The sequence below is a fragment of the Tiliqua scincoides genome, chromosome 11, assembly GCF_035046505.1.
Source record: "Tiliqua scincoides isolate rTilSci1 chromosome 11, rTilSci1.hap2, whole genome shotgun sequence".
Classification (NCBI taxonomy): domain Eukaryota; kingdom Metazoa; phylum Chordata; class Lepidosauria; order Squamata; family Scincidae; genus Tiliqua; species Tiliqua scincoides.
The window spans coordinates 17775919-17797793 of record NC_089831.1 but is presented as its reverse complement, the minus strand read 5'-3'; the positions used below and the strand labels follow the sequence as shown (position 1 = coordinate 17797793).

At 43.6% G+C, this 21875-nt stretch overlaps 1 protein-coding gene and 1 pseudogene across 1 annotated transcript in view; one reads left to right on the top strand and one right to left on the bottom strand.

Annotated features, from left to right (window-relative positions):
- Positions 1–21875, top strand: part of ARHGAP32 (Rho GTPase activating protein 32) — a 161829-nt gene that overhangs the window by 86042 nt on the left and 53912 nt on the right. The window contains exons 10-12 of the mRNA XM_066639519.1: positions 4054–4135; positions 13730–13780; positions 16464–16538. Of these exons, the coding sequence (XP_066495616.1) occupies positions 4054–4135; positions 13730–13780; positions 16464–16538 (208 nt within the window). The remainder of the gene's footprint in view (positions 1–4053; positions 4136–13729; positions 13781–16463; positions 16539–21875) is intronic.
- On the bottom strand, positions 12700–12819 carry LOC136662558 (5S ribosomal RNA; annotated as a pseudogene).

The window sequence follows — 21875 nt, the reverse complement described above, 5'->3', positions numbered from 1 at the left end:
CCAGGGGTTCAAACCCCCCAATAGCCTTACTGATACATTACTCTCCCCCAAGCTCCTGCAGCACACCAATGTGCCGTGGCACAGTGGTTGAAAATCACTGCTCTGATCCATTTTTGAATACACTCTCCTCTCTGAGTTGTGCTCGTCATTGCCATTGATTATTTTGTTGTTTCAAATTTGATGATGTTGTAAACAGAAATTTTGTTCCGTCTCTCTTTGAACGTGCAAGAGGAAAGCAGGTTGTATCTTTTTTTGAAAGAAACAGTAAATGAATTGTATCCACCAATCTGGGGGATATGACACCCACTTTCCTTCTGTAACTAATCTGGCAGGTGAGGAAGGCAAATGTGTCGTCATTTTAAAGAGGCTTTATATCAGAGCCGACATGTCAGCCTGCCCTGCAGAGTCCAAGGACCGTTTTTGACACGGTTCTTGCATATGAGCTCAGGCCGTCATTTGGATTGGATTGGACAAAGCAGCCAGAAGATGGGAGTGCTGGGGAGAAGTTACCTCTAAAATTATTTCTATCATTACAATTTATTAACGGCATCGGATTCTTCTTTTGTATGGATTTTAGTGATCTCAGAATCTAGGAAAGTGATTTTATTTATTTTGCACAATTTTTTTACCACCCTTCCTCCAAGGAGCTCAGGATGATTTACATAGTTCCTCCCTTCCTTTTGTTAGGCTGAGAGAACATGACTGGCCCAAGATCACCCAGGAAGCAGCACATCTGAGCAGGGATTTGAACCTGGATCTTTCAGATCTAACTCCCCAACCACTACCCCATCCTTGGCTTCCCTTTCTTCCTCAACATATGATTTCACACCTTCCAGGATCGACACACTCCCTTCCTATGAATCGGAGTCATTAAAAAGTGGAAAAGTTACCTGAACTTCTTATTTGGAAGGAAGTTTTTTCCTCTTTCAGGGGTAGAGCTTGTCTGGAGAATTAGGCTGCAATCCCATACACACTTTCCTGGGAGTAAGTTCCATTGAATTCAGTGAGACTTACTAGACATTCATAGGATTCTACTGTCAGTCCTTCCCCTTCTTCTGAGCCAGGTGTCTCCAATCTGCCCCCTCTCCTATGGTGCGTTTCTGGTTAGCAGGAAGAGATCAAGAACACATTTGTATGACTGCTAAATATCTTTGTCTGATTTTTAGTAAGGGCAGACATCTCCATGATTTATATAATATATGAGCTATGATAATTGAGAAACTGTGTGTGTCTTGGGCAGTTCTGTATGAATTGAAAGATGTGTGATTTTTTAGGCTATTTTATTGGCTGTTCTGCTTGCTTGTTTTATTTGTTGTCTGTGATGCCAATAAAGGTTTCTGATCTGATCTGATTCTACTGTAAGTCATGTTCTAGAAATCAGTATGACACTTGTGCATACCTGAGTGGTCTAATCTGGTTACCTGCAAGGGAAGAAAGTTGGAAACCTAAAAAGAAAGCTGTGGGTGAAGCCAGCAACTAGACTGAAGGGAATCACTTGGGTTCTAAGCTGCACAAAAATAGGTGGTGGCTTTGTCAGATAGGTAGAGGGTGCTAAAGTGACCAGTCAGGAGTCTTGGTTGTAGGTGAATAGGAAAAGTAATTATATAGTTGGGCCAGACATAGTCTCTTGTTTCTTGAAGAAGGTCAGTCGTAATGTCAGCTGCACTTTAGGCTGACATTTGTACCAAACAATTACCGTGCTCAGTTCTCTATAAAAATAGGTATCAAGATGGAATTATTTTTAGTGCAGCATCTTAGTACTTTCTCTTATATCAAGAATTTTCTTTTTTTAAATAAAAAATATACTACATGAATTTAGCATAGGCCTGAGGGTTTCGAGAGGCAAGTGCGATATATGCAGGGAATGAGATTTTGAAAGCAAAGTAGCAGAAATGATCAGTAGTGACATGCAGCCCCAAGGACCATCAGGAAGGCAAATTAGAAGAGTTATGAAAGACAAAAGACCTTAAAATAGAATGTATTTAGGCATCCGCAGTCGTCAGCAAGACAGAATGCAAAATTAAGATGTGAAGGGATGGAAATTAGCACACATGAAATTTCAGGGGTAGCCTAGTGTCTTCATTAAAAACAATGTCAAAAACAAAAAAAGACATAGTGGAAATGGAAAAGGTGCAAAAGAGAGCGACTAAGATGATTACAGGGCTGGGGCACCTTCCTTATGAGGAAAGGCTACGGCGTTTGGGCCTCTTCAGCTTAGAAAAGAGACGCCTGAGAGGGGACATGATTGAGACATACAAAATTATGCAGGGGATGGACAGAGTGGATAGGGAGATGCTCTTTACACTCTCACATAACACCAGAACCAGGGGACACCCACTAAAATTGAGTGTTGGGAGAGTTCGAACAGACAAAAGAAAATATTTCATTACTCAGCGTGTGGTTGGTCTGTGGAACTCTTTGCCATAGGATGTGGTGATGGCGACTGGCCTGGACGCCTTTAAAAGGGGATTGGACAAGTTTCTGGAGGAAAAATCCATTACGGGGTACAAGCCATGATGTGTATGCGCAACCTCCTGGTTTTAGAAATGGGTTATGTCAGAATGCCAGATGCAAGGGAGGGCACCAGGATGAGGTCTCTTGTTATCTGGTGTGCTCCCTGGGGCATTTGGTGGGCCACTGTGAGATCCAGGAAGCTGGACTAGATGGGCCTATGGCTTGATCCAGTGGGGCTGTTCTTATGTTCTTATGTAATATCGGTAAGTATTAGCCTGGTTTTTTAAAGTCTCTTCTATTGTCTGGGAATAAGAATCAGTGCTATTGCCTTTTGTTTTCTATCTTAGCTTCTCATCCTCTATGAGTCCTGGGACACTGAAATAGTCTCCTACTGGTTTCTGACTGTTGTCATTATGCAGATTTGGTGCCAGCTTATTCTTTTGCATAGAGACTGACACTTTTGCCTTATGATGGAGAGAACAGAAGGGCCTTGTGATTAATTGATGAGATAGTGCAAAGGAGAATGAGCCATTGAAAGAGTTCCTGATAGTCATCACCAAAGGTGACTGGGAGCGAGCCCCGAGTTGGTTTTGGAAAGTTGATAGGGCAGACATTTGAATGCGTCACCAATACCACAGGGTGTTCAGTCTGCCCAAGGTTATCTAGAGTCAGGTTCTAACTCTAGTTCCTGATAGTGTCGCTGATGTTGTTAGTTCCTATAAAACTGCTGTACAGGCAGTGCTGGTATCCATGAGGGATATGTTCCTGAATCCTCCATGGATAAGGGGCAATCCCCATGGATAAGGGGCATCCCCACACCCCATTACCTTTGTTTATTTTCATTATAGTTGTGCAAAATGTCTCTTGCTTTAACCAAACAAATAGGCAGGCAGGCAGCTTCTTGCAATTACTGTACCTCTCTTGCTTTAACAGGCAGGAAGACACTAAAACAGGGAGCGGACGTTAGCAGGAAGTTAGTGTTCACTCTTAGTCTCCCTTCTAGCCTGCCTGCTTGCTTACCCGTTAAAGCAAGAGACATGCAATAATTGCCAGAAGCTGCCTGCCTGTCTGGTTGAGGCAAAAGACATTCCACGCAGCTGTAATGAAGATAAACAAAAGTAATAGACAGAGGGAACGATGGATAAATGGATTTGCAGACACCAAGAGACACCTGTATTCTAGTCACTAGTTTGTCACAATGAGGTGCTACAGGATTATGGGCGAGACAACCACTGTCTAATGGCCCAGTCCTATCCAACTTTCAAGTACAGATGCCGCCACAGTGCAGCACCGAGGAAAGGCAACAAATGCTCCCTTACCTTGAGGAAGCCTCTGTGAGTGCTCCCCCACCTCATGCCCCATTGGCACGTCTGCATCAGCGCTTGAAAGATGTAGGATTGGGCCCTAACTCCTCCACCATTACAAAAACCATTTTTCCTGATAAATGGACCACTGTTTCCTCTTGCTTTCTCTCACAACTAAAAACAGTTATTATAAAAAAAGTCAAAACTGTTAGGAATGGCTCCACATGCAATTCAATTCAGATGCTGCCTTAAGTACTATGCGGGCACAGACTATTCTCTGTCTATTTTGTCACAGGTTGGGTTCTTCCCTAGCGAGTGTGTTGAACTCATCAACGACAAGGTCCCTCAGTCTGTGACCAGTTCTGTGCCAAAGCCAGGTAGGTTTGTTTGCTTTAAAAAAAAAAATGCATATATGGCAGGATGTTGGTTATAATTCTGCTTGTTTGCAATCGGTGTTGATCAAGTGGACATTGAATAGACATCGATCTGTTTCATACTATCAACCAAACAAAGTGATTTCAATCTATGCAACTATGTTTTAATGTACAGTTCATGCTGTTTAAATATGTTCCTTTCTTGGGGAATTCCCATGTCTTATATTTTGTAAGGTTTCCAGTTATCCTTAACGATTCCAGACCAGCTTCCTTCTCAAGTGGTTGCTCATATAAGGGTGATGTTCTTCTCATTGTGAATGTGGTGATTTTCCCCCCCTCCAAATCACTATATGGAGAAAGTTGATTTCTTGCCATATGAAAAGGAATTAAAGGTTAATAGCCTTATTTCCTAAAAAAATAAAGCACCTGGTTTGCAATGCAAACCCAGAAAATAACCTGACCTTATTTCATCCCATATAATTGTCTATGCAGTTCAGGTTTTTTTTTTCCAAAATATAAGACTATGAGGTCAAAAAAAATGTGTTCGGAATCAGTTTGCTTTTGAGTGTCAACTTTAAATATCAAACTGTAAAGCAATTGAGAGAATTCAGAAACAAGAAATTAATGTTTCTTGTCATACTTTCTGGAAAGGATATTGAAGTACACCAAACCAGTTTAACAGCCATGTCAGTTCCATGAATTTTTTTTTTTTTAACATGTCTGAAAAATGTGTTGGCATCTTTGATAAGTGACACCAGCAGGGAATAAAGCAGCGAATTAAAGTGAAGGATTAGAGTCTGATACTTGGTTACTATGAACATTCAAATGGGTTATGCGTCATAGATACAGAGTTTCTGCCCTCCTCCACCCTGGAACGCCTCCCCCCACCCTGAAAGGCTGTACTGCCACCCAGCACTCTTATCTTTCTCTGGTGGCCGCACAATGTCCTACACCTGGTATTGGGCGCAGTGCTGACTGGTGCTGGTCCGGTATCGCATCTTCCATCTTTGTGCTTTATGGTACGTTTATGATACCTTGCGCTGGGCTCCAGTGCCGGCACTATGACCCAGTAGGATTGAGCCCCAACAGAGGAGTGAATTACCCTGACTGATACGGGTAAGACACTGGGCCTCAACGGTTTTCACTTTTGTACAAGATAAATCTCCCTTCTCCAGTGTATGTCTGAATCCAGAAGAATACCCAAGAGAATCAAAAGGAGTACCCAAGAGCATGCATGCACTCATTGGGATTTTTAACTATCTCCCACTTATCCTCTGTGGATCAAGTAGCACAAACCGTCCCATAGGAGAACTTGGAGAGAGAGGGAGGTAAAACCACCATCTACATACCTCCTCCTGGATCAACTGGGAGTTGCCTCTTCTTGACCCCTGCTCCCCAATGACTAAGGAGCTAATTGTTTCTCCAATGAGGGTGGAACTGTTGTTGTGTATCTGTTCCTGACTCCCACCTCCTACCTATTTAATTAGCCTACTTTTACTGACAACCAGTCCTAACCAGTGCTGGCATACTTGTTGGCAACCTTCAGTCTCGAAAGACTATGGTATCGCGCTCTGAATGGTGGTTCTGGAACAGCGTCTAGTGTGGCTGAAAAGGCCAATTCAGGAGTGACAGTCCCTTCCACACTGGGAGCAAGTGCATTCTGTCCCTGGTCTGTCTCCCTGGCTATGGGCCTTCCTTCTTTGCCTCTTAGCCTCAGACTGTTGGCCAAGTGTCTCTTCAAACTGGGAAAGGCCATGCTGCACAGCCTGCCTCCAAGCGGGCCGCTCAGAAGCCAGGGTTTCCCACCTGTTGAGGTCCACTCCTAAGGCCTTCAGATCCCTCTTGCAGATGTCCTTGTATCGCAGCTGTGGTCTACCTGTAGGGCGCTTTCCTTGCACGAGTTCTCCATAGAGGAGATCCTTTGGGATCCGGCCGTCATCCATTCTCACGACATGACCAAGCCAACGCAGGCGTCTCTGTTTCAGCAGTGCATACATGCTAGGGATTCCAGCACGTTCCAGGACTGTGTTGTTAGGAACTTTGTCCTGCCAGGTGATGCCGAGAATGCATTGGAGGCAGCGCATGTGGAAAGCGTTCAGTTTCCTCTCCTGTTGTGAGCGAAGAGTCCATGACTCGCTGCAGTACAGAAGTGTACTCAGGACGCAAGCTCTGTAGACCTGGATCTTGGTATGTTCCGTCAGCTTCTTGTTGGACCAGACTCTCTTTGTGAGTCTGGAAAATGTACTGGCATAGCTTGGCTGCATTGCCTCTGCTGTATCCAGTGCAGGTACAGAGGAGGCTGGAGGTCTCCTTGGGGTATTTGTCTGTTTATCCCAGGTAATGGTGTAATCACTGATGCAAATCTGGGCAGCCCTGTGTAAGGTTGCCAGACCCAGGACAGGGATAAGGCCCTCTCCCATGCCCGTCCCATGTCTGGAATGCCATCCTGCCACCCTCTCCCAGCCCCTCATCTCTACTAGCAACCAAGGGCTCAGATACACCATCCCTGGAATGGTACAGGCCTTCCGGTCAGCGCTGTTTATTCTAGGGTCATTGCAAACGTGCTTTATGGTATATTTGTGACACTCTAGGCTGGTGCAGGGGCCACTGCGCCTGCGCAAGACTCCCTTAGGATTGGGCCGTGAGTTTGCTCTATGGAACGTGGTCTCATGCTTTTCTGGGGAGGGGATCCGTAACTTTCAAAGAGCCGCTGTTCTAAAGAAATGCATTATTCTGCTTCAGAGGTGTGAAGCCTATTTTTCAATCTGTGGGAAAGCTGACTGGGCAGAAGTAAAAGAATTAGACATCAAATGGTTTTAGTGTGCAAAATCAATTTGAAATTGAGTAGAGTGGATGTGAGATTGTGTATCCTGCAGTTATATGTGGAAGTCTGGATAAGAGGTGAATATAGCACCAATTGTCTTTTTTCACACAGTGAATCCTAAAATACCTTAATTCAACAACTTTGGAAATAGCAGACATTTTCCACTCTTCACTAGGGCGCCTTGCAGTGGAGACCTTCCTCCATTCCTAGAGCGCCCAGTGGCGAGCTGAACAGTGCTGGCAGAGCTATCTAAGGGAGGTAGGTGTTTAAAGGTAGTACCCAGATTTAATGAGCTTTTGGTATCAATGGAAACCCCTTTCTCCCATGAGTTCATTAAAATGAGGGTTTGCTGCAATCTCAGCATGCAAAGCTACGACCCCCCTCTCCCCGTTACAAATCCCGTGTGAAATGCACAGTTAATGGCTGCTCTATGCTTTAGAATTAATTCCAGTTTTTGGCGAGTTCGGTGAGTAGCATTTACAAATGTCTGCAATTTTGATTTGTTTTTAAGAGATCAAGTGAAATGCTCATAAATGCCAAGAGCTTTATTTTCAAGCACCATGTGTTTTGGGTTCTGTTCCACAACCCTTTGATTTTGTGGCATGATCCAGTGAGCGACCACAGCTCAGCTGGCAGGCTCATTCCATCCTTGAAAGAGAATCCGGGACGGGGGACGGGATGGGGGACTAGTTGCTTCACCAGTGGGAAAGGGTGAGTCAGTGGGTTGGCAGTCTTCCCTCTGAGTCATCTCCAACTGTGTAACGGGTGATTGTGCCCTGCAGTAGAACCGGATTAATCACTTGAGAGCTGGACAAGTGTGTGTGTTCGCATGTGTGTTCTGTAAGGTGTATGTATGACACCCACTACTCTCGTCATCCTCGCTTCCCTACTGGTAATTGCTACTTAAGTAAAGCTTCTGCTAATTGTGGAAGGTTTAATGCTTAAGTGACTGGTGCTCCAGGCATGATCTCTAGTGCAATCAGTAGCAGTTTTCTCCACTTTTCCACCTAGGTACAGAGAGAGAGAGAGAGAGAGGATACGATGCCCCCTTTCTTCCTTTTTCTTTGTACGTCTTATCCAACTAAAGGATTGCTGGCTAGCTGTGATCCAGCAAGGAGGGGATTTGCATAAAAAGAAATAACTGAAATGAGTGTTATCTAAACATCAGAGTCCCCCACCCATTCCCCTCTGTTTCCCCTTCAGCCAAACTGAGAAAACTTGTGTAGGGAATGCCATGCATAAGCAGAAAATATTTCTGCTAGCACACCACAGGAGAGGAGGTGATTTCTCTTTCTGGTTGTAGGCCTTTCCATTGGATTAGATGCTATTCCAGATGACCCCTGACCCTTTCTTTTTTTGGTGGAGACATACAGAGAAACCAGTGTGCATTTAGGGCAGACATGGTGCCCCCTTCCATCCTGGTCAGGCCTTTTTGTCCCCATGGTGTACAGTGGGTCCTCCTTATTCATGGATTTGGAACTCACGGATTTGACCCACCATGGATTCCGAACCAACAGCTAGAGTACCCACAGAGGACCTTTGGGAGTGGCTTTTGGTTGCGTCCAGAGGTGTTCTGATGCATGGGAAGGCTATGTATGGCCTACTCACACCTCAGAAGGCCTGTGAGAAGTAAGCGGAAGGCACTTACGATCATGTCTAGAAGTCGTCTGCCGTCCCCCCCCCCCTCAAGATCCCAATATCTGCGGGTTCAGTATTCACAGAGGGTCCAGGAATGGATCCCCTGCAGATAACAAGGTCCAACTGTATTTCATTCTTCTTTGCTATTGTGACATGCAAAAAAAAACCCAACACCATTGAAATTAGAAAGGCAGCTTATGGAGTGCAGAAGTAGTAACTGTTAATTGCAGGCATAAAACAGCTGAAACGGAAAGTGCAGTTGCCCTTCTGGTACCTCTGCAATTTTAGTTGATCCTATTGCTGAAATTCTTACACTCATTCCTTATGTTACGAAGTGATTGCAATACTTTTGCTCTGTGTTACTCTAAAGTGGCAGAGGAGAAATCTAAATATAGATATTGCTCGGGTCCGTTTGCTTGCTTGGTCAACGTGTATTTTCTTTCCGGTGTGTAATCTCAGTCTAGTTCTGTGTATATCTTTAAAGGGTTTGGAAACGCACCGCGGTCATGGCACCCTGCAGTCATAGAACCCTGTGGTAGCAGCACCATCACCCAGCTCTCCCAGTTGCTGACAAATTGTATGATTCAAGGTGGCGGCACCCGGGGGAGCTGGTAAGAAGAGGCCACCGGGGACATCCCGTGGTTCTCTTACGAGTTCACTGTAGCACCCAATTGTACTGTGCCACATAGTTTGGGAACCACTGCTGTAAGGGTATAAGCAGTCTTTAAGTGATGGTGTGAGAGAGGAGATTGGGGCAGGTATTCTGTCCATCTCACCTTGTCCGTTCTGTAAGGCAGTGTACACACAAGTACTGTCTCTTTTTATATTGCTCTTCTAGTCCTTTCCCATCATTATTTTGATCATCATCATCCCTGCGAGCAGAGGACTATCAGAGAGTATAGCATTGTTACTTACATAAATGTTCTCCCTGAGTTCTTGTTAATGTCAGCTATGCTATTCTTAATCTCGCTCTCTACCTGCCTTATAGAGCAAATGTTGTCTGGGAAATGTTTTATTCTAAGATGGTACCCAATGATCTTTCCCTCTGAAATTTAGAGATCCTAGAGAAAGCATGTTAATGAATTATAAAGTGAACACTGTTCAGAAAAGAGGGGAATCCTTCACCCTCAATCATTATCCCTGCTAAAACAGGTTTTGGCTACAAAAACTCATGCCATGGTGAATTTGTTAGCCTTTATGCGCTGCAAGACTCCTTTGTTCTTAATGTTGTTTGCAGCCTTCAATCTCAAAAGACTATGGTATTGCGCTCTGAATGGTGGTTCTGGAACAGCGTCTAGTGTGGCCGAAAAGGCCAATTCGGGAGTGACAATCTCTTCCACACTGGGAGCAAGTGCAGTCTGTCCCTGGTCTGTCTCCCTGGCTATGGGCCTTCCTTCTTTGCCTCTTTGCCTACTGGCTGGGGACTGCCCAGCTTAAGGTGGGCGGTAGCTGCCCAATGAGATGCAATGATCTCTCCCACCGTCGGAAGCAGCCCCTGGCGTCACGCTCTACACCAATCGAGCAAAGACTTATAACCGGTAAACTGCTGCTTCCCGTGTTGTGCCGACGCCGTATGGCGAAGTTGGAGTGTCCTCTCCAGTGCGCAAAGCCTGGGTAAAGAAGGTATGGAGGATAGGCTGTTACCCATGCAGCAAATCCCCCCTCTCCACATCGCTGGAATGGTCCAATGGAAAGGCAGAAGCCAATATGGTTGGTTCCAGCGGCGTCGCAGGAGTTGCCAGAGCATGACTGTGTTCAGCCTCGAACTGCCTCAGGGACTCCGGCTCCTGATTTTGCCTCGAGGTAGATTCTTGAAGACTTTTCCACAACTGGATGTAGCCGCAAGGCAGTGGAGATTTGAGGTCAGAGTTTCCTTCTCTTAGATGAGCTGCCTTCCCAGGCTGACGAGTCCCATCTACCCGCTAAACCATTATTTTTAAGTATCCCATTTAACAAACCTGTTGCATTGAAATACACTAGAAATTGGATTGCTTTACAAAGTTTTACTGTGAACTGTGGAACTTGGACAGCCACCTCCAATCAATACAAGTCTTGGTACTCTGCCTATGACTAGCCAACTGTATGCAACCACACATAGGGCTCATTTTTGCAAATGCCCCTGGATGTACTTTTTGATGATGAGCAAAGAGTTAAATCTTTCATGTGGACGCATCTGTTCTTAATGGACTGACTCTGAGCAGGGAGCTGACTCATACAGCAATTTCAAGCACCCACCTTGAGCCTGGTTGTCAAATTTGTCCATAATCCAATACTTTGAGCCAGCTGCCTTTGCACGTGTGGATTTGGTAAGGCTGTTAACCCTCACCAGTACACACTTTTGTGCCTCTATTTTCTTTCTCAAAAGCCTGCCTTTGCAAGCAAGCAGAAACAACAACAGGGTTTCAAGGTATCCTTTTACACTGGAGACTGATAATGTACTTACTATGGACAAATACAGTGTGCTTTATAAAGTGTACTCCTGATAAAATCCTTTAAACTGAAAGGCATCAAGTCCCTTTCAGGATAAATCTATCACTTTACCCTGGCCCTGTACGCAATTGTGGCACTAAATGAAGCACCCATGAATTCTCTAGGTACATTTTTTTCCTTATCTGTTATGGGCATCACACCACAGTTGGCTGGGAAACTGGAGCGGGACAAAATCCTGGAGGTTTAGTAAGCTGGCAGCCTTATCCTATGCATATTTACTTAGGGGCGAGACTCACCATGTTTAATGGGGTTTACCCCTGGCAAGCAACCTGACGTTTACGTGTCTACTGCTGCTGGAATGTTGTTTTTTGGTTAATCCTTGATTGCTTTTTAAATGGTTGAATTTATTTTTATTGTAAACTTATTTTCTTGGGAATCACTGTGGGACTATTCAGTGAAAGGCGTGATAGAAATAAACAAATGATCTAAAGTGTTGTAATCAAGAAAATCTGTTTTCTTTTTTTTGAAAATATCCTGGAAAATATTTCTAGATTAGTAATGGTAATTAACCGTCAACTGGGCTTGTGTGTAGGTGTATGTGTGATGTTTTATTTGAAGATATATGGACTAATTTTCTGTTGGAATCCTTAAAACAGCTTACACAATCATTGATTTTATTGATTTAAAAACACTTCTGTGCCACCTTTCTTGCTTATCAAGGAAACTCAGGGTGGGTCACAATAGATAAAACCATTCAACAAAGCAACCACTAATTTAAAAAGGTAATACAAGACTAAATGCCACAACTGAAAAGCCGTAGCTGAATAACACTGCCAGATATCACCCCATCAACCAAAAAACTGAGCAGGAAAATCAGGTTAACAAGAACTCTCCCATGTCCAAATCACAAACAGCAAAGTAGGAGACTTATAGAAACAACTGCAGCCTCCCAAAAATGGTACATCCCAAAGGACTGATAGGAAAGAGGCTTTTTAAAGGAACCAATAGTGCAGATTTGGTATGTTTTTACTAAAAAGCAATTGTCAAGTTGAGGCTGCACCATCTGAACAGTTGCTTAGTAGTAGCAACTTATTCTGCTTTTGATGATTTTATACAAGAGGCCTCATTTCCTGATCGTCACATTTGGGAGGGTCATGTTGTGGAAAGGATGTCCCCCCAATTAACCAGGTCTCTGGCTGTATAGAGATTAAAGCAATGACACTGAATTTGTCCCAGAAACTCATGGTCAGCCAGTGACGTTCTTCTCGTACTGGTAGGATATGATCAGAGCAACTAGAGACAGAAGCCTCTTTAGGGATGGCCTCGAGTAAAATGTATTAAAGTATTCAAGCTAAAAGGCTATCAGGACATGAGTGGTGTCCAAGTCATTGTTCTCCAGAAGGGAGCGAAGTTGCACAGACAGTTGCAAAATGGAAGTTGTGTTCACAATCTGGAAGCTGCTTCTGTGGAGCATTCTGACGCACACGGAAGCCAAATAGAGTGGGTTGTGGGACCAGCGCATCCCAGAAGAGGCCTCCAGGGGCCTCCCATTAAGGCTTTTCAGCATTACCAGAAGCATCGTGTCCGGCCCTGCGTACATGGGGTCGCGACCCACAATTGAGAAAGTGCTGGCCTAGATGGTTGGCTATCTTCAGTCTCGAAAGACTATGGTATAAGCCTACAGCACCTGGAATTCCCAGGCGGTCTCCCATCCAAGTACTAACCAGGCCTGACCCTGCTTAGCTTCCAAGTTCAGACGAGATCGGGCATGTTCAGGGTAACAGTTGGTCTAGATAATTGGTTGCGTTTAGAGGCACATGGAACTGTCCTTTCATTGCCTGCTATGTCACTTGGACCAAAGAGGGACAATTTCATGGACACCTGTAATTCCCCAAAGAACACTGGCCTATCATAGTCAACCCATAGGTTCTTCCTGTACATGGCAGTAAGCTAAGTGATGATCTTCACTTTCAGAGATTTCTTCTTTTTCCCCTTTTGGCACTGTCTCAAGCAGGAGTGAACAAACATACATAAATAAAAGCAGCTGTGTTGGCTTAAATTTCATTAAATCTGGTTTGGTGAGATTAAGACCCAAATCGGGAGGAACAGTGTACTTGTTTATAAATGTGGATTTTTAAAAAAAAATGTTGGGCATTGTCTCCTTTTGTGTAAAGACGTTGGAACTGTCCATTCCAGGTCTGAGGGCCCAATCCTATACAACTTTCCAGCTCTGGTGTAGCCACAATGCAGCCCCGTGGTAAGGGATCACATGTTTCCATACCTTGAGAAGGTCCTGGAGACTGCCCCTCCACTATATAATGCAGCTCACACCCCACTGGCAGAACTGCACCAGCACTAGAAAACTGGATAGCATTGGGCTCTGAGTCATCACATCACGTTGTTTTGTTGCAGGAGCTTTCAGAGGATGTGTATTTTGCTGATTCATCTCCTGTTAGTGGTGAGTGACACAAACTCACCTTTATCTCAGAAGAGACTTGGGCAGCTGTGACTTGGAGGTGACATTTACTATGTCCAACACACAGTAAATTAGGTCCTTCCTCCATGTGTAACTCTTGAGTAGACTGCAAGGGTGGTCACCTGTGCAAAATCAGCCTGGTCTTTTTTTAAAAAATGAAAATGTCCTGTTTTTGAAATTGACTGCTCATTTTTAATCATTTCTTTTCTTTTGAATTGTACCTTCCCAGTCTCCCCTGCCCATGGAGCCCGTCCAGCGTCCTGGAGCTACTTCCCCCCCTGTACGTTTTCATTTTTTCCTTTTTCTCTCTCTGCTTCTCTCTTGCTTTCAAATTAGTCAATACCAGAAATTGTTTGACGGGTGTGCGGGGAAGTCAAAGTGGAATTTATTGCATGCATTTATTTCACTGTATGCATTTAATATTTTAAAGCATTGGATGGGAGGGAAGAACATCTGTAATCCTTGTGGTGCTTGCCCCAACTCGAAAACACATCCGCCAGTTTCTCTGAATAGATTTAGGAACGGTTGGCTGAAATTTCAGCTATAATCCACCTAATTGATTACATATAAAACCATTGTCTATGAAATCACATCCCAGAATTGGAGAGATATAATCTTAAAGGTGTACACTTTGCAAAATGGCTGCACGTTCTTGTGCATCTATCCATAGGATGCATTTAAAAAAAAAATCAAACTGCTAAACCAAAATATACCAATGGTTTAGTGCAGCAAGCACCAAACACCAGCCCTCAGGCCAGATCTGGTGCCCTGGAAGAGTCATCCCTAAGCAGCATGTAGCTTTCTTTCTGTGCCGCAGCACCTTATCTTTCAACCTGATCTCCTTAGAAACTTGCCCCAGGCACCTGCTACCACCTGGAAATTGGGGCGCAGAGCCTGCCAGGGCAATGAGCAGTGGACGTGGCTGCCCATCATGAGCTTCTGAGGGGATTGTTTTGAAAGATAAGATGCTGCGGTGTGGAACAGAAAGCTCCGTGCCACACACGGACTGCTTTTCCTTGACACAGCAGTCCATGGTTTGGAGACCGTTTGCTTACTTAGTGTATTCTACAAATAGAATTCTGATTCTGATTCCCCCCCCACCCCCGTCTTCAAATGAGAAGTCTCTTCCCTCAGAATTAATGATTGCTTGCTTGTGCTACCCAAAATTGTAGGGAGAAAGAAGGACAATGATTACATAGACATAACTCAAGGCTTTATTTAAAAAAAAAACAACGAGCAAAAGAAAACCTTTGTTCTGTTAGAAAGCATATATTTTCATATTTTATATGCCTAATGTGGAAAGCAATATGTTTATTTTTTGAAATATGGTAAGAAAACAGCTTTAGAATATTGGTGAATTTCATGAAAACCCTAAATGACTACTACAATTAACATTATTCATGATAACTAGGTCATAGCCATAGTGGAAGGCCAGTATATCTTTCGCTTGAAGGATCATGCTCGCATAGAGGAGGTATCACAGAAGGTAGGGTATTTAGCTGGGGTATTTAGGTTTCCTGTAGAACTGTGGAATAGGAGGTGGCCTTCTTTCTGTCAGTAGTGGTGATTAAAATGGAGCTGTACTCCAGAATTTTTGCAAGAAGGCAGTCAGAGGAATGCTGGGGAGGGGGGAGGGGGAGAGCTAAATCTGTGTTATATGGAACCTATGGGGTTAAGGTAGAAGCTGACCTATTTCCTAATCACTACTACCTTAATATCAGTGACTGACCTCAACAATGCAATGAAATTGAAATTGACTCTCAAACAAACTTCATGCTAATAAGCTGGATAATGGTGGGTTGTTTTTTTCTTCATTTGTTTAGATATCTATTCCCCCCCCCCCCCCCAAATATAGCATGACTTCTTCATGGGAAAAATGTCAAGTCTTTTAGTCTGTATGGCTTTCTTGCCTAAGTTCAGCAACAGCTGGCCATGGGTGTCAGTTTAGCTGCGGCTTTCGTTCTTCAAGAAAATCTAGAAAATGCACGCACAAACACATACAGTTTTATTGAGAATCATTTTGTTAAAAGTATGCAAAGACCAGATTAAGTATAGTATGATTGCTCAGCGTAGAGGGTTTTTTATGGAACAAATTTGCTTTGGCAACTGTATATGCCTCTGATCTATTAATACGATGACAACATATAGATTAGTATCATGGCATCAGCCTGTGGCATCATAGTGATGGCACACTCACAACTGTTTCCAAAGCTCCATGGATGCTGTGGCATGTTTTAAAAATGAGATTTCTGAGGATTTTAGCCAAGTCCCCTGGAAAGGCTCTATGTCAAAACTTTCTATGTCACCCTGTAATAAACTTAATCTGGGAAAATGACATGGTTAAATAGACTGTACCAGACCAATTTGATCATGGGAACTAATGATCTTGTCCAGAGTGTGCTGGGAGTGCAGGGTTCACTTCTTAAATTGAAGCTGTAAGGCAAGAGTATGAACATTTTTCCCACGGAGAACAGTCCTAAGGTATACTTGGATGATTTGGTGATATTTACCACATTTTGAGATAGTTGTAGTTCAGCGGTTCCCAGACTTACCAGGCATGAAGCCCTGCTGTGGTGGTGCCATTGCCCAGCTCTCCCAGGTGCTGCCTGGGATCTTGCCCGATTAAAGATGGCAGCACCCGGGAGTGCCAGTAAGAGGAGGCCACTGGAGTCCTCCCACGGCACACAGTTTGGGAACCAGTGCTGGTAGGTAGTAGATTGTAGATAGTAGAAGGGTTGTTTTGCAGAGTTCTTATCTTTCTCTATATTGTATGGAAATTGTAAAGTAATGCCTTATAGGATCTAAGCAGAATAGCAGAAAATTAAAGTGCAGCTCTGTTAATACTTTCATGGCAAACTGAGTTGCTAAGTGTCCTGCATTTTAAATATCCTTTTTTTTTCATTAAACCTGTTTGTCCTTTTCTTGCCCCCTTTCCCCCCCCCCTTCCTCACAACTGTGTGCAGATTTGGAGATGGATAGTATAAAACCAGGTTCAGCATGTGTTTCAGAGACTCTGAACCAATCCCAGCTGAGCTCAGGTAGAACATATTATATTATGTGTTGGTCTCTGTACTAATCTAAAATCTAACACTGTACATTCTAGCAATACTATCTTACTAATGATGTTGGTTTTAGTCTAGAAGGTAGCGTATAGTTCTAGTTTTGTGCGAACTTTTGTTTTGGAAGTCTGGAAGAAGAAAGCCTAATTTCTGGAGAAGGGGAAGAATATTCACCTTGGTAGGTTTTCAGCGTGTAATGCCATTGAACCCGACCAGATCACCATTTAAGTTTTTTTCTGGAACACTTTGATAGGCTGTATATGTTGTTTAAACTGGGATCTATCAATTTGTGTGTGGATCTTTAAGGTCTCTGATTTTTGTGGTTATAAAAAAAAAAAAAAATCAACATTGGTACCCAAATAGGCACCCACTTCCATGGGCAACCCTGGTTCATAAGGGAGGGAGAAGAGAAAAGAAATATTGTTGAAAATCTGTAGGATGCCAGAGGCTCCAATGATCATGTTATGTACACAGCTGCAAGGCTATAACTAGAAACTGCTGTGCTATAGTTGTCATGACTACATTACAGAAGTTTGTAAAGAAAAACATCTATTAGAATAAAAATAACCAAAGCACAGCTTATGTGACTAATGCGTGCTTGATCCATCTGCCTGCATGGAATACTGTAGTTATTTAGAGCCATTCACGAATATGTACGTATTTCAGTTTTTTTTGCAACTCATAGTGCCTGTTTTATAAAATCTGTAGGAGGAAGGCTGGGGGAGTTTTAGTGTGAAGCCAAGCCTTGACTCGATTCGGACAGTTTGAACAATACATCCCAGCAGGCCTGCCCACTAGGCAATAAGGGACATGAGTGTGCATGTTCTACTACCCCTCCAGGTGAACCGTTTCATTTTTACATAACCACTTGGGGTTGGTGCAGAAGAACCTCCCTCACATGATTATGTACAAGTAGAACAGTGTGCAAGAAGGGGGAGCAGTGTGTGCCTGTCACGTTGGCATATCTTGCTATGCAAATTGCTTGTGAACTCTTGGTTGAAAAGCAGCATACAGCTATTCTCGATGGTGATGATGATGGTATTGTTCTTCATTGTTCTTCAGCTCGTGGGTCGAAACCACAATGGGGTCACAAAGCCTCATGTTGGGGGTTGTTGCAACCTTTCTAACCCTGTGCAAGAGAGGGCTTGAATCCAACCCAACCATGATAGTACCTTATCAAAACTGAGTGATTGATATAGTCCTGCACAGCATCTTCTCACTGTCTTACCCCACAGCTCCTAAGGCTGCCCTGCTCAGGCTGGTACTTCATAGTGTCGTTGTGAAGGCACAAGGGGCAGGGGAAATGGGGTTGGCGGGAGCTGGGTGCATTGGGTCCCGGCAGGGGAGCAGAATCGGTGGTGGGTCGCTAGTCTCATACTTTATTTATTGGGGTCGTGGCATGAAAAACATTGTAGATCCCTACCTTATGGCATGGTGTACAGGATAGGCTGGACATATAGGGGTGATCTAATACAGGTTGGTTATCTCAACACTTCTCCCAGGTAAGCCGATGGAAGCATGATTAAAGATGTTATTAAGCACATTAAAAAAAAATTGTTGTTTCTCCTAAGCTGTTTTGCTAACCGCCCAGAATTCTTTGAATTCCATTTGACTCTGTATATTGGGACTTTCCGCTACAATGTACCTTACCAAAGACTGTTGAGTAAACCTTAGCAGAAGTTAACAGAAAACAGACACTCGCCTATTTATGAACACGGTTCCAGGGGTCTGTTTGGATGACATTTTGTTTGTAAGTATGGCAGCGTTCCTGTCTTTGTCACTGGAGTGGTCAGTTTCACAGTGAGGGAATGGTCAGTGGTTTCAATCCGGATCTTGTCAGTATTGCTGGTTTCACTGCAGAGCTGATTGGAGTGTTCTTAATTAGCTTCCCTGCTCAGCATCATGGGCTGCAAACTGGAAGCTGACGTTTACAAACTGGTGTTTGTAAACTGAACATGAGTTTGGGCTGCCTTCTAGCATGGAAGCTGACTTTAATGCTAAGTTACATATCTTGGTTATAAGACAAGCAATTTTGCATTTGAGTTCCTAAAGAATTCTTGAGTGGATTAGCACCTGGACTCAGTGATCATAATTTTTAAATTGTCAGTACAATCTAGAACAGCAATTTTCAGCCTTTTTCATCTCACAGCACACTGACAAGGTGCTGAAATCGTCAAAGCACATCATCAGTGTTTGGACAACTGACAAGGTGCACCATGCTCCTGGTTGGGGGGGGGGGGCTTGCATCTCCCAATGGTCCTACTAATAAATTACCCTCCCCAAACTTACTTGGCACACCTGTGGAACATTCGCATCTCACCAATGTGCCATGGCACTGTGATTGAAAATCGCTGTTCTAGAACCTCATCCCTTGTCACTTCTATTGGATGCTGTTCTTGAGAATCAGAGAACCCTCCTTGAGAATCAGTGCAGGCATGAGTATTCTTGGTTCATCATGCAAGACATGGGTCTCTTCTAAATGAGCATTTCCCTTGTCCCCTGGATGGCATAAAGACTCTCACTCTTGATCATAGCTATGGAGCTGTCAGCCCAGAAGACATATACCTGTTTCACATCTTATCCACATACTTCTCTGATTCTGTCAGCTTTTCCAAGTCAGCTCGCTTGGCTCCAAGGAAGCAAGCTTTTTTCTTGGGAGCCAGGAGCTTGTTGCACTAAAGACACACCCACGATTTATGCCTACTAGGCAAATAGTCATACAGATGGCATATGGAAAGCATCTACGCCCCTGCAGCTTTCTGTCTTCATAGCTAGTTATTGTCTGTTTGAGTTTTCTGTGGGTTCCTTTTTTTTTTTTTACACTGCTCATTTACTTAGAAAATGAATTCTTTATAATTCTGCCTTTTGTTATAGGGAACTTGCTTTTGAGAAATGGGAATGTTAGTGATCAAGTCACGCAGGTGTCTAACTCACCTGTTAGCTTCCCGCTTGCCTTTATGTTTTGTAGGTGAATACCATGTTGTGGGGTTCCCATCCTATTCATAGATCTGCCCCCCCCCCCGCCGCTAGATAACTCCCAGTCTATAACTCTGGTTTTTGTCCAGGTACAAAAACATCCTGCAATTCCACAAAGTGTTTCCAGCTGTAATTTTAGCCTGGAGAAAGAAAACCAGCTGAAGAGTAGTTTGGTTACCAACCTGCTTTGGTTACCAACCAATCAACCTCAGATTTGGAGTTCAGCATTATGGGAAAAGACACATAGGGTAGCATCTAGAGCAGGGGTTTCCAAACATTTTGGCCAGAGGGCCGCATCAAATATCTGGCATGGTGTTGAAGGCCGGAAAAAATTTAAAATATAAAATTTATATAAATAAATTAGAGATGGAACTTAGATGAGTGAATAAATGAATGAATGGGCTCATTCCTTCAAACTGCCTGGCCCTTAGAATACCCTCCAGACGCAACCAGAGCACAGTTCCAGTCATGTTTGACCAAGTGGTCCTGAGGCTTTCAGGGGACTAGAGGCTTGCTGTGGACTGCATCTGGTCCCCAAGCTGGGGTTTGGAGACCCATGAGCTAGAGCAGGGGTCTCCAAACCCCAGCCCGGGGACCAGATGCGGCCCGCGGCGAGCCTCTATCTGGCCCGCGGCAGATAGGAGACACCTGATCTAGAGTAACACTTCCATGAACTGAGCTGAACTATATACGCAGGCTCCCTCCAGGAATGGATTTGTGCAAGTACCTTTTGCATGAGTAGAGCCTGTTTTCCATTCTCAAAGGGAATGTCTGTTCACAGAGCATGCTTTCTTTCATGGAATCGTTATTCTGGGTGCTACTGGGCACTCTGATCCTATTTCTGCATCAGATGTGAGTTTCACCTGTATCTTTCAGTTGAGATATGAGAACTCTGTATGCCTAGGTTGCTGTCTTATTAGATGAGCAGGATTAAATGTTTCAACTGAATTTGCAGAAATACATTGCGTTAGAAGGTCAGCATCTTGTTTTTTCCTTGTTGATCTTTAAAATCCTTAAATAATGCAGATGGTACCAAACTGTAGCAAAATTAAGCAAGCAGAAAGTTTAACATTTTGGAGAAGGTAGCTTTTAAAGCACCCAGCTCATTTATTGTTTTGTGCTCAAATGTTAAGTGGCACTAAAAGAAGCACTTTACAGTGGTGGTTCCCAAACTGGGGGTCCAAACCCAATGGATGAGTGAAAGATCAGATAAGTAATTGCCTCCAGCGTGAGGCTATTCAAAAGTGTGCACAGACTGCCAGTACTTGACCACAATCTAGTGCAATTAAGTGCACTTCATACTTAACTGAATCAGTTAAGTTATCAGTTTCAGATAAGCAGATTATCGTGTTTTTGAGTGTCTAAGGAACATGCTTTCAGCATGTCCAGTTTTAATCAGACCAAAATCATTATTTATCTCCCTCCATTCTTCTCTCACAGACCTTTTCTGTGTTGTGGAACTGTGCTTGTGATCCCCCCCCCCTTTTTTTAGAAAATTGCTTAAGATGCATGCAGTAATTACTTAGACCTGATTTGTTGCTGTAGTGTTCGCTGATACAAATAGAAAGTGAGTACAAATTGGGTATGCACCACAGCTGATTGGATTTGACAGCGTTTTATGTTGGCAATTGGGAAACATGTTGACCATCTCTGTGTATCAAATTCAAACATTGGAAGATTGATGTGGTGGGATTGAGGGTAGAGAACGGGAACTTAGAATGAAGGGAAAGGATTTTAAGGCACATTGATTCTTTGTTTCACACTGTCCCTTTTGCACTCTGCTTCTACCAACCCCCAGGAACTATGGTTGTGATCCTAAATGTTGACAGTCACAAGTCCAAAATTTTATCATCTTAACTGCTTATCCTCTAAAAAGCCTTATCTATTTTTTAATCGGTGGAAAAGGTTTATCAGTTTTGTTTAAAAGCATGCACGTGGTTATTTCACAATTGAAATCTAGCTAAAGGCAAAACGGAGGTCTCTCTTATTGTTTCAGTATTCTTTGGCCATCACACCATCTTTATGGCCATAGCTTGTCTTGGAAGGCTGAGGTCCTATGAACAACAACACTGGATCATTCTCAGTCTTGCATTCTTGTGTAGAACTCACTTTTTTTCAAACTGACACCCTTCCCTCCCCCATCAAGTTTAAGCTTAGAAATCTTGCTGAGGTTATAAGTGTTTGCAGGGTGTTGACAGATAGGCAACCAACGCTGAGCATACATGATCCAAGTAATAGCCAACCTGCCAACGCCAGCCAGCAATCCAGTAGCAGCAGCATTTTGCACCAGCTGAAATTCCCAGGTGCTTTTCAAGGACAGCCTCGTGTGGAGCACAGTCC